General features: G+C 32.5%; 1 protein-coding gene across 2 annotated transcripts in view; it reads right to left on the reverse strand.

Moving 5' to 3' along the window:
• Positions 1-13,565, reverse strand: part of Fstl5 (follistatin like 5) — a 776,424-nt gene that overhangs the window by 719,099 nt on the left and 43,760 nt on the right. For both annotated transcript variants that reach the window (XM_047567007.1, XM_047567006.1), the window contains exon 2: positions 7,964-8,105. In XM_047567007.1, the coding sequence (XP_047422963.1) occupies positions 7,964-8,089 (126 nt within the window). In that variant the 5' untranslated portion in view covers positions 8,090-8,105. The remainder of the gene's footprint in view (positions 1-7,963; positions 8,106-13,565) is intronic.

Here is a 13,565-nt window from a genome sequence, read left to right on the forward strand (position 1 = left end):
GACTTTATTTGAGTACTTTGCTACAAGTATGTTAAAATGCTATAAATAGAGTGATAATTCATTACATTTTTAGCATTTCGAAAATAAAATTGTTCAAAGGAAAGCAATTCTAGTTTTTCAAATTATACTTACTTTCAAAGCTTTAAGCAAAAAATTTTAATGTAGGGTCATAGAGATAAAAAAAAAGAGCATCCTTTTTGAATCCCATGTACAGAACTCTAATAAGACTACTGCAGTGAACATTAATTATTAAAGGGATCAAAAGACAATTTTCTCTAGTAGGTCTTTACCTTGAACATGTTAGAACCCAGATATATCCCTTATTTACTTGTTCTGCTTAAGCAAAACAGTTTCTCCTAAATGAGTAAATATAACTTGGTTTGAAAGCATAAACAACAAATCTAAAGGTCCATAAAACTTTTTATGTTCTTACTTTTAAAAAAGGACAAAGTCATCAGATCAAAGGTAGCATGAAGGATAAACCTTTAACCATGTACTTGGTATTAAAATCAACTTTCCCCACACAGCTTTTAGTTTGGGACTTTGATTTACCTAGCGGCAGTTCTGACTTCTTATGTTACAGGTGGTGCTCTCAGTCTGTACTGGAAGACGATTCAACTGTGGCACTCTCAAGTTTCTGCACTTCTTAAAAGCAGATACACTACTGTTTGCTCTAGATGATCTGTTCAAGGATTTTTATATAGTGATAGTTTTAGAATATTCCTCTGGAGCAAAAGGCAAGTGGGTGTATCTTCTTATATTACCAAGATTGTATCCTTATTTAGAGCAAAGGGCAAGAATGTATACTGTCCAGTATAATAGAGATAATCTCTCCCTTTTTGAGAGAACAGATTTGAGTTCATGGCCCAAACAATAGATGCAGTGTTCTTCAATTTATGTATCTTCTTGTTTAACATATGTGAGAGTGCTATGCCAGTATAACATGAGTCTCTTTTCATTATCTTCTGAAAATTGGGCACAGATAACTGGTTCAAATGTTGAACTGTGCCATTGCTGTGAACAATACAATGTCTTTTGTCTCTGACCCAGCAGTATTGTATCTTTTGACACTGTTCAGGTGACATGTATCAGGTGAATTTATTAGCTACCACAGAGGATAAAATCTCAGACTTCACAGAAAAATTGTCCCTAGCCAACAGAGTCCTCATTATAATAGTTATTTTCAGACTTTTAACATAAGAATTACAACATTAAGAAAACATCTTGCCTATCAATAGTTCAAGTAAAGGCCATTTTTAATGAAAGGAATTTCTCTTTTAAATGTTATTCTTTTCAATTTTACTGAAGTATAATTGACAAAAAATTGTATGTGTTTAAAGTGTAGGATTTGATGTTTTTATATCCATACACATAGTGAAATGATCATCACCATCAATCTAGTTAAAATATATGTCACATACTTATTATTTTCTTTATGTGTGTGTGTTCTACCTTCTTAGAAATTTTAAGCACACACTATTGTACTGTTAATTTTACTCACCATGCTGTGCATTTGATATCCAGAAGTTATTCATCTTGTGTCAGGAACCTTTTGCACACATATCTGCCTTTATTTATTACGTAGGCCTCTTAAGTGACTACGAGAACATTTTTGCAAAAATTCCTGAGATTTCTTCTTCTCATTTATAAATAATATGGAATTATTATCTGCACTTTGATTTTATTAACCACAGACTCCAATTATTAAATTATTTTTTAATACTTCTTGCAAAATCAAAGGTATGAAGACTGGGATTTCATTTTATCCAAAAAAGTTCAAAACCATTCTTCTTTTTCAAAAGCAATTTAGTTTCTTAGAATAAAGAATAAACCTATCAATGTAGATTAATTGGAATATTCCTTAACATTTAATTAATTAAACTTTTAAACTATTACTTTTAATTCCTATCAACCCCTACAGTTTTACTCTCAGATGGTGGTCCCAATTGCTTCCTGACCTCTGCAAAATGCATTAGCATTTTAAAGGGCCTTCCCTGGAACACACTGCAAGCAGTCAGCCATTTCAAAAAGGATGTGGTAACTTTTTCTCAGTTGGGAAATAATGTTCCTTCATTTGCCTGAAGGTGCATAGCCTCTGAGCAGTGATGGTTTGATGTGTCCTTTAATGTCTGTCTCTTTCCCTAGAGTTCTCTTCTGCTACTCTTCACTGAGCCACATCTACCACTTTTTGACTACCAAAAATAAAATAAAATAAAAAAAATCACATCCCACAAATGATTTCTTTGTATTATACTACATGACTGTCAACAGCAATGTTTTCTGGAGTTAGTAAACTATACATACTCTTTGCCCCATTTGCACAGTAACTACCCTCAGAAACAAACATTTTGATTTAGGAAGTAAAAGAATCATAAATCAATTTACATGTGTAGAAGAGCTCTACACTATAAAGCTGGACACAAAGTTCTCTGAACAGATAGACATACAAGAATTTAAAGGACTTTAAGTGGTCCCATTGGGCATATTCAAAGAACACTCCTTCTGTCCTCATAAGATCTTCCCTCTAGCCTGACTTTCATTATCTTTATCAGCAAACAATGTAGCAGTGTGATCAGTGCTGTAGGTAAGAAAAGAGTTATAAAATATGGTACTGACCCTGAGAGGATTTACAGTCAACCAATTAGGGTGCATGTTGGCAAGTGGAAATATTAGTACCTACATGTTATAGGACTATAAATACAACAGGGAGTTAAATTATGTTGGGGAATTACAACCAAGCAAGAAATGGAAAGAAAAAAGAAAGAAGAGAGAAGTAAAGATACAAATAGCCTAACAAAGTAAATGAAGCAGGGAGCAAAGAAGGTACAAAAAATGAACACAGGAATTATGGTGATATTGGCTTAAATACTAGTGCTATCTTTATTTGTGAAGATAAACTGGGGGTATTTTGAGATAACAATCCCCAAATCTCAATAATTTAAAATAACAAAGTTTTTTTCTTCATTTCTTATACTTTATCAACCTCTAGTTGCCAGAATGTTTTTTGTTCATTATAGTCATTAAGACATTTTGGATGATTTAGCAGCCACCACCTTGAACAGATGCTGTTTGTCAGATTAAAGTAAAAAGAGAGTTCTAGAAGATGTTACAGTTATTGTAAAAGATTCATCCCATCCCATCCCCTAATGCCTTCCATGGCTCCTGTACTTTCAACTCCTAGGCCATGACTAGATGCATGGTACCATCCACCCACTAAGTGAGTAAGATATGCAATTTTACTTTATCACCATTTGACTAGAATGTGGAAAAAACCAAGAAATATTTGGCATGCAGATCAAATTTCTACAGAAAATACTCATTTTGTAATCTACATTAAATTATTTAGACACTCCATATTCTGAAATAATGATTTTGCTTTCTAGTTGCATGACATTTAACACCTGTGAACTCCTGTTCCCCAATCTCTAAAATTGCAATAAGACCATTTTCCCTATGAGAATATCCATATAATTAAAGGACCTAATGTGTACAATAAACCTAGGAGTGCCTGGTGACACAGTTCACTGACTACATCAGTTCCAGAGATGGATCAAATTTTAGGAGACTTCAGGAGTCTTTGTCTCAAATGCACAGGGCGGTAAGTGATATACACCTTGCACAAGACCCAGGTTCCTGGTCACAGTAAAAAGGGTGGTCACTAGAGTTTTCAAATGAGTCCTTACAGGAAAATTGGTCTAATAAAGGGCTATCACAACCAACAAGAGAAGATACTCATTTCAGAAATGGGTATGAGGACAGTTTAGTTTGCTAACAATCTGTAAGAATATTAAATATTTCTCCTTGACATAATTGTCAGATTGCTTTACTATCATCATCATCTTTATGTTTTCTGGTCTTTTATTCCCATGTCTGAACTATTTTTGCTACTACCTCCATCTTCCTTTTCTCATTGGATCCAGCTGTTGCCTTCTCTTGTCCTTGAAAAGTTACTTTACCTCCCTGTGTTTTAATGATGTCATTTGAATAAACAGGAATAGTATTTCCTGCATCACAGGGATATTATTCATGATTAAATTACAATAATTAATGTATATGAACACACCTTGTGCTGTGTAAGTATGCAATGTTTAAATTAACATAATAATAAGTAAAAGAACAACTTTGGGGATTTGGATTTAGTGATTGCATTTTATAATTCTAGAGTGCTAATGAATTACCTCATATCATGTTCCATAAATGCTGTTGGGTAACACATTGGGTAAAACCATGATCAGTTCTCCCAGACACATATCTGTGGACTATAATTAAGATCTCTACAATTAATTTGACAGATTTATGTGTTGTTCATTTTATTGCAAATATACATAAATTTTAATCACATTTTTATGTACATATAGTTGCAAATGATATAAATATATATGCACATGTTTATATTTAAATCTGCAATATCTCAATGTAATCTGACAAGTAAGTCCCACATTTCACTCTATGCTCTCAAAATGAAATTCATTATATAAGTTGCACATAAATATCTGGTGAAAATTAGTTGTATACACATTTTTTTCAGATTCAAGTACTGATAATATTGGCAAAAATGTGGAAAATGGCTAATCAGACTTAAAGATTTAGTTGTGTCTATTATTTATTTTATGCTTTTCTGGGTAATAATTAAATTTAAAATTAATGAAATTTAAGTCAAATGGAAAATCTCTTTATGTGTTCTCTCCATCTTTAAAACTATGGATATTTGCCAGGCACATTGGTGCACACCTGTAACCCCAGCAGCTCGGGGGGCTGAGATAGGAGAATCATGAGTTCAAAGTCAGCCTCAGCAAAAGCAAGGCACTAAGCAACTCAATGAGACCCTTTCTCTAAATAAAATACAAAATAGGGCTGGGGATGTGGCTCAATGGTTGAGTGCCCCGAGTTCAATCCCTACTACCTCCCCAAAAGAAAACAAAACACTACAGATATTTGTATTTGTTGAAATTAGAATAAAACTGTACAAATTTTAAAAGTTGGAAAAAATTAATTTATATAAAACTATTAAAATCATTTGTTTTAGAATTTGAAGTATTACTCTTAATTTTATTCTGATATATATGAGAAAAGCAAAATTTCTTAATTTCATGAATACAAATATGATATGATAAATATATCATGTTATTCTCAGCATTATTCTCCTTATCAGAGTTATTCATTCCACATGTATTTATTCAGAGTTTTTCTTTCCACATGTATTTATTCACTGTGACAAAATACCTGAGAAAATTAACTTAAAAGAAGAAAGATTTATTTTGGCTCACAGTTTCAGAGATTTCATTCCGTAGTCACTTGGCCCCACTGCTTTAGGTCAATGGTAATGTAGAAAATTATGACAGGGAGAATGTGGCACAGCAGAGCTATTTACTTCATGAGAGTCAGAAAACAAAGAGAGAAAAAGGAAAGGGCAGGGACGAGGTACGCCCTTAAAGAACACGCCTCCAATGATATTCCTCCAATCACACCTCACCTCCTAAAGTTTCCATTGCCTTGTAATAGCTGCACCATTTGAGACCAATCCTTCAACACATAAGCTTTGGGGGGACATTTTAGATCCAAACTATAACAGCATCCAACAAACTAATAATAAATAAAATGTATGTGTTGACAAATGATGAACTTTGTGAATGAAAGTGAATCATAAATGTGAGATAAGGAATATTTATGACAGCTCTGTTTGCAATACTGGTTTGGGAAAGCCTCACTGATAAAATGGCATGAGACTAGTGGGATTGGGAATGCAGTGGTAAAAGGATCACCAGGAAGTCTCAGCTCCTAATAGTGATTGACACAAACAAAAGTAAAGGTTATAATGTAATCTTCAAAGTCTCAGAAAAGGAAAGGTAGTTCTAGCGGAGCAAGAGGGGATGTTGATGATGAATGGAAGGAATGTGGTAGGGATTTTACAGGGACTTGCACAAGTCAGGTTTCCTCTTTACTCCAGTTAAATATCCACTTTCTGCCTGACTTTTTCTTGCTTTCTCCTTTCTCTCTCTTTCACACACACACAATCACACACTCTCTTTCACACACACACACACACACACACACACAGACATGTTGCCTTTTATAGCTTAATCTCACTTCTATCCAAAGTTGTTTGAAAGTAAGATATTACCATGACAATTTCTGTCTCTGTGCTTTTAAATGTGAAGAATTGTCTATTTTTAAAAATTGTTTAGAAATAAAGACACACATGGAAAAAGATTGAATGGTAGCTTTCATTTTTGGTGGGTATCAGTGCTTCTCAAATAAGTGTAATTCATTGTGCTATTTCTTTTTTAAAATCTTTGCTGCATTATATAGGACAGCACCTTCATATTTTCCCATGTATATTTAATGTAAAAGAGTTTGTTTATAAATATATATGCTGATGCATAAAAACCTGTGGTATTATATATTGCAGAGAAAAAATCAGAAAAGTATTGTTATACACTGTACCTCTCATTTTTCTGCCAATGATTTAACACAAAAATATCTAGTATGTTCATGCTACCAGAAATAAAAGGATGAAGGAAGTGTAATTCCTGACCTCAAGAGACATAACTTAGAATGGACATACAGCACAGAATAAATATTCAATGGATATGTTACAGTGTGAGCCAAACTCTTGTATCAGTAATGTATTGTGAGAGCATCCAGAAACAGGTAATTGTTTTTAAAGTTTGGATGGGGATAAACTTGATTATTAGTTCATAAAGTAGGGAATAGCCTGGATAATTAAAAGACGGTAGAATAGAACCAATTCTATACCCACACTAGAAACTAAAACTTATTTATTTTCACATAAGTGATTGGAATGATGTGTGACAATTATATTTTACATTTTACTTATTTTTATGGCTTTCAAACCTATCTTTCATGCTGTAGCAAGTCAATTTATATATCTAAGAAAGTATACATTCAGAAAATCCCTTCACCTAAGACTTTTAATCTCTTGTCTACAAAATTAAAGTAGGTATGTTTTATCTTTATATGATAGTTTTGAAGATTAATTAAATTAATATATTTGTAGACTAACTTGGTGTTTGGAACATAAAAATCACTGTAGAAGCAGTTTTACCAAAACATTTTAATAATTATGAAAAAAATTAAATAAATTATATGCAAAGTAAAATGCTAATATCATGTATTGAGTATTTGTCTTTAAAAAGTCTCATTTAAATACAAGTAGCATAACAAATTTTTCAAAAACTTAAAATTTTCTCCCATAATTAGCATGTCATTTCTTGACCTTTCCTACTTTATATGAAAACTAAACAAGTGTATGATAAACTTTTTTTTTAGTTAAAAAAGAAATTGCATTAATATGTTATTTTCAGTATCATGGACAATTATTAAAACAAAAGCAGTATTTTATTTTATTGTATTAAGTTTATATAATTTATAGTGTGTCTAAATGTAATTTTCTTTCATGGTTGAAAATGTTTATCTTAAATTTAACTTTTAATTTTAACTTTAAATTAGATCAACTTAATATTAGGATTTTTTTATGAAATTAAAATTTCTAATATTTTCTATGAACATTAAAATTTTGCCAAATTATACTTCTGAAGGTGGTAAAGACATCATATTTTATCTTTTTTGCAAATTTCAGAACATGACACCATGTTTTTAATCTAAAATGTTTCAAACTTAAAATTGCTATTAAAAGAAAAAATCATCTGGTTGATTAAGTCTTAACATATTTAATTATTTTTATAAATTTATTATTATTAATTCATGCAAATTTCTATGATATATTTTTAAAGGGCCTATTTCTTTTCTTCATTAAGAAGCATTTAATTCCCCCATGGTAAATTTCCAACTTTGCTTCTATTTCCTTTTTTTAAATGATTTTTTAAAAGTAAAATGGAAATTAAGTAAGTCATATCCTGAAATAGGTAGTCCTAAATGAATATTTAAGAGCTTAGTTCATAATTGGTAGGCATAATGAGTAGATTCAGAAAGTTGACTGTACCTTATGTCGCAATCTTATTAAAGGTTGATAGGATTTAAGGCCATATCCTGCTTCTTTTGTTGGCCTTCCTTCTGATTCCAGAAAAATGAATCCAAGAACAAAAACAGCTGACCAGCACTTAAACATCCTTATTGATTTTCACCTGTCAAAATTAAAATTGCAAGTAATCAGAGAAAATTCATTATATAGTGAAGAAATATATTAAGAAATATTCAATATAATGTAGAACTCTTCAAGAATCTAATCAAAACTTTCTGGAAGTAACTAGCTGAATTCATAATGGGTAAGCATCTCTATAAAGTTATACCTTTGATCATAACAAATGCTGTTTATTTTTTCATTTAGACAGCCTTACAGAACATGAAATAAGAACAAATATAGTGTGTAATAAAAATGCATTAAAAATTAATAAAAGATAGGTCGAAAGAAAAGGGAAAAGATATTACACCATTATTAATTTTCCAAGTATCCCTATATAACTTTAATACAATCATCAATGTTACTTATAAATCTTGATCTCCTCTTTGTGCTTGATGAATAAATCTCAAAAAGTTTTAGCTATTAGAATTCACAGATAAACATTGAAAGTTAATAAGATACATGTCTATGGTAGGGACTTAATAAAAAAAAAAAACTTAGGACAACAGAAGTCATACAGATGGGTTATATTTAGTTATTAATGAATTTTCCCCAGTAGTATTTAAAAGAGAATTTCTTGGCCAGGCGCGGTGGTGCACACCTGTAATCCCAGCAGCTCAGGAGGCCGAGGCAGGAGGATTTCATGTTCAAAACCACTTTCAGCAAAAATGAGGTGTTAAGCAACTCAGTGAGACACTGTCTGTAAATAAAATACAAAATAGGGTTGGGGATGTGGCTCAGGGGTCAAGTTCAATCCCTGATACTCATGCCCCCAAAAGGGTAATTTCTTAGAATATCACTTTACAAGTGCTTTAAACTAAAAATCCTATGTTGCAGGATAGACCAGAGGAGTTATAAAATGGTATAGTCCTATCATTCAAACACTAAACCCTTTTCAAAATCCACAAGTTTATGTTCTGAGTTCAACTATCTTCTACTTTACCACTTTTCATCAATATACCTACTTCCCTATGAGGACAGTAGAAAAGTTCCTTTTTTTTTTTTTTTCCACCTCATCCTATCTAAGTCATGGTATAAGACTATTTTTGAGAAACTAAACCAATTGATTAACCCTGCTCTTTACTGCTTCCTAAACTCCCTCTTTCAATTATTTTCTTCCATCTTTAAACATACTGAAATCGCCCATAGTTCAAGATTATTTCTCTCATCTTTCTGAGTTTTCGAAAGTCATGTAAGTCATTGTTCTAATTTTCTTCTCTTAGTCCAATTTATTTGTGCTTCTATCCCCATCGCTTCATAAAGCTACCTTTTAGTTCTCATATAGCTAACCAGTGCTATCAATGTTACAGAAACTGGTGGACATTCCCAATCCCTTTCTTGTGAGACGCCTGCTAGCCATTTTGTTGTTATTGTTGTTGTTGTCATTACTTTACTTGGTACTTTTGACACTGATCCCCTCTGTTTCTATAGATTCATGAAAACTCTTTCTGTCCTTTTGAAATTCTCTCCTCCTTCTTTCTTGTGCCATTAAGTATTGTGTTTTACCAAATGTCACTGCTAGTCACTGTTCTACTCCATTCACTCAGCATAGATTATCTCAACATAGTCTATGGTTGTAATTGCATATGTTACTTCTTGTCCAATCTCTAGATAGGCATAACTACCCTGTTCGAGTTCAACATTATGTTAGAAAATAACTCCTCATTGTATATACACCTTTACATAAAGCCATGTATTCCCAGATTGTTATTCGTCTACTTACCCAAGCCAGAAAAAAAGGAAGGAGGTATCTTGGACCTTTTTCTCTCCCTTATTCTTTATATTAAACTTATCACTGAGTTCTGTTAGATGTCCTTTCTAATTATATCTGCCATCTTCAGTTCTTCTCAAATCCATTGTTGATCAAATCATCAGGGCACTTCTTACCTAAACTTCCCAACCATACACTTCCTACCACTCCATACGTACACCTGCATCTTAAATCCATCCTCCACGAGTCCAAGTGACCATGTTAAGGTCCCATGAATAAATAGCACATTCCCATAAATTCTTAAGATGAAATAAATGAGAAATAATGAACCTGACCTACAAATCCCCCAGAGTTTAGGCTCTCTCTGTATCTTGCTTTCTCTCAATGTCTTTCCTACTCACAAAATCCTTTACTCAGTTATTGAAATCATTCTGACCATTTCTGCTATAAGGCTTTTATTATCTATTTGCTTCACTTGAAATATACCTTTCTTTTCCCATTTATTACCCAAAAACCTCACATAGCAAAAACCTCCTTCCAGAATCCTTTTTCATAACACCAGGCCTGAATTCCTTGTGATCGCTATTCTTTCTTATAGATCAATTGTTGTTCATTTGAGAGCATCTACTTGTAACTATGCCTCATTAATATAATTATTTTTAAAATGTTGATCTTCACTGGATTATGTCTTCTTCAAATTTCATGAATACAGAAATGTTGTTTTTTTTTTTTTTTTCAGCATTATATCACCTGGACCTAGCAGATAGCCTGGCACTCACTAGACACTCAAGAAATGAAGGCATAAGAGAATGTCATCTGGTATTGGAGGTCAAGAGTTAAGATCATGTATCTTTGCAGTGGGACAATGTTGAATGCAATTCCTATTTGCACTACAGCTACAAAGCAACTTAAAACTTACCCGAGGAAACTAAATATTTTCATTTGCAATCCATCTCTTTTCTGTCATTTTGATGTATAGTCTAATCTTTCTCTCAGAGGTAAATATTTATTTAGAGGACAACTGAATTGAATACATTAAATTGAAGATAGAGTCCAAGAATAAAACAAAAAAGAGCTGCTCAAGGAAAGAGAGAGTTTCTCCAGGACTCTGAATACTTTTGTGATTTCTGTCATCTACCAGGAGAGTGAGCAAGAGGCAGGAACCAATCCTATCACAGCATGATTCTGGGTTCAAGATGAGATCATAAACTTAAGAAAAGTGTTCATTTGAAAATTTCTCTTTCTGTGTCCTCTATTTTCCTATCTCCCTCCTTCCCTTTTTTGCCTTTCACCTATACATATATTACAAATATTTCATCCACTGTAAAATTTAAAGCAAATTAACAATTAATTAATTTTAACAGGTTATCAAAGACATCATTAATTTTTGGTGAGTACATTTCCATACATTAATAATTAGAACAACATTTTCCTGTAATATTTTCTCCTATAATATTTTCTCTACCTAAAGGCAGTAATCTGGAAATATCTTCCTTATAACTCACTAAAAGTTGATTAAAATGTTGGTGTGTACACCTTCAGTGCAGTCAGGCATTCCCTAACAATGCTTCAGTCAAGGATATTCTTTATACACCATGGTGTTCCCACAAGATCACAATGGAACTGGAGACTTTCATTGCTAGTAATGTCATAGAGGTCTTGGGCAATGCATTTCTCACATGCTTGTGGTGATACTGGTATAAGCAAATTTACTGTGCTGCCATTCTTATCAAAGTAGAACACATAGAATGGCTTTCAAGTGGAACAGGATGTGAAGATGGAAGACTATGATATTGATAATCTTTACCATGAGTAGGTCTAGGTTAATGTGCATTTGGGTCTGAGTTGTCAACCAAACATTTACAATTTAATGAAAAATAAATCTTATAGAATAAATACAAAAAAAGAAAATAGTCTTGTATATCTGGGCAATGAGCATGTTTTAAGGGAAGTATTATAAAAGAGTCAATTTTTTAAAATTCCAAGTTTATAAAGTAAAAAATATTATATTTTGCTAAGGTTAACTTCTTATTGAAGGAAGAAAGCAAATTTGGACATTTAGTGTAGCGTAAGTGCACAGTACTCAAAAAGTCTGCAGTAGTGTACAGTAATGTCCTGAGTTTTCACATTTGTTCACCACTCAGTGACTTGCCCAGAGTAACTTCCAGTATTGCAAGATCCATTCATGGTAAGCACTCTATGTTAGTGTACCATTTTAGGATCATTTATACCTTATTTTTTACTGTACTTTTTCTATGCTCAGTTATGTTTAGATACATGAATGGTTACAGTTGCTTATAGTATTCGGTACAGTTAAATGCCATATAGGTTTGTAATATGGAAACAATAGGTCTCATATAACCAGTAATGTAGTAAGCCGCATCATCTAGTTTTGTGTAAATACACTCTATGATGTTCACACAATGAAACATCGCATACTGACTAATTTCTCAGAACACATCTCTTTGGTAAAGTTTTGGACGACTATATATACAACCTATTTGTATTATTTCAATCTATAGCTCATATTATTTATCATGAGCAATTAATTATCTTCATTGATATTCCTATGATTTTCAAGTCTAAAAATAACATTTACATAAAAACAAAACAACAAAAAGTTATATACAAATACATATGCTCGATCTCAGCAAGTTATACAACTGGAGTTATTTTACTCACAAACACAAATGAAGCTAAACAGAACTAGTATAAAAAATAATATAACTTGTCCTTCCTTGGGAGAACTCTGATTTCTATTACAGATAGTCATTTGAGCTTACCAGTGTAAAGTGAACACCTAAAACATAAGGCAAAGAACCAAGACTAGTTTCTGTGTTTATCTTTTATGAAACAGTACTTTGAATGCATTCTTCATTGAAATATCACTAAGAAAAATAAATAAATCCAATTATTTATCAAGTAGCATGCTGAACAAAAAGTTCCTCTTAATGGATACTCAGAAAATAATTGTCATCTTATTTCTCTCCATCTATAGGATCTAAGAATGTCATTATTATATCTTGAGAAGTTATCTCATCCACAGAAGTGTGTTGGAAAGCAGTAATTCCATGATGAATAGATTCATGATCTCATAGATAGTAACCTCTGACCAGCTGTTAGTTATCATAATTAATTGGGAGTTCACTGACCACTCACTGAGAACACTGAAAAGCATGTGAGTAAAAGAAACTAGCCAGAACAGACAGCACAAAGATGACTGTGCTTTCTACCAGTAACCTCCACAATTGTATGGAGTGCACGTACCTAAAAAAAGATTTGCCTCACTTTGACTAAACAAAGATAGACTTTAAAATGATGCAGAGCATCAACAATGGTTTCTCTTCCTCAAAAACTTGCCTTATTTTTTTCAAAATCAAACTATATTTTCTATTCACCACAGGGTATAGCATACCAGACTGCTCATGGTGGTAGGATTCACAGAAGTCACATTATTTAGTAGATTCAATTTTGGGAGATTGAATTTGCTTTCACATTCTCCAGTCCCTCACTTCTAATCACTTGGTAAAACAAGAGTGTTAAAGCATTGTCTTAAGGACAAAATGCAGCATGTAAGATGGTGAAGGAAATGGTTATGTCCTGTTATGAAAGAAAAGAGTATCAAGATGAAGCAACATCTCTAATATCAACAAATGTTTCTGAGAAGTCAAGTGTTATGAGAATTTTTCCTGGCATGCCCTCAGTTGCATCTCATTCCATACCAGAAAACTGTTCACTCTGTATTGGAAGACT

The sequence above is a fragment of the Sciurus carolinensis genome, chromosome 10, assembly GCF_902686445.1.
Source record: "Sciurus carolinensis chromosome 10, mSciCar1.2, whole genome shotgun sequence".
NCBI classification, from domain to species: domain Eukaryota; kingdom Metazoa; phylum Chordata; class Mammalia; order Rodentia; family Sciuridae; genus Sciurus; species Sciurus carolinensis.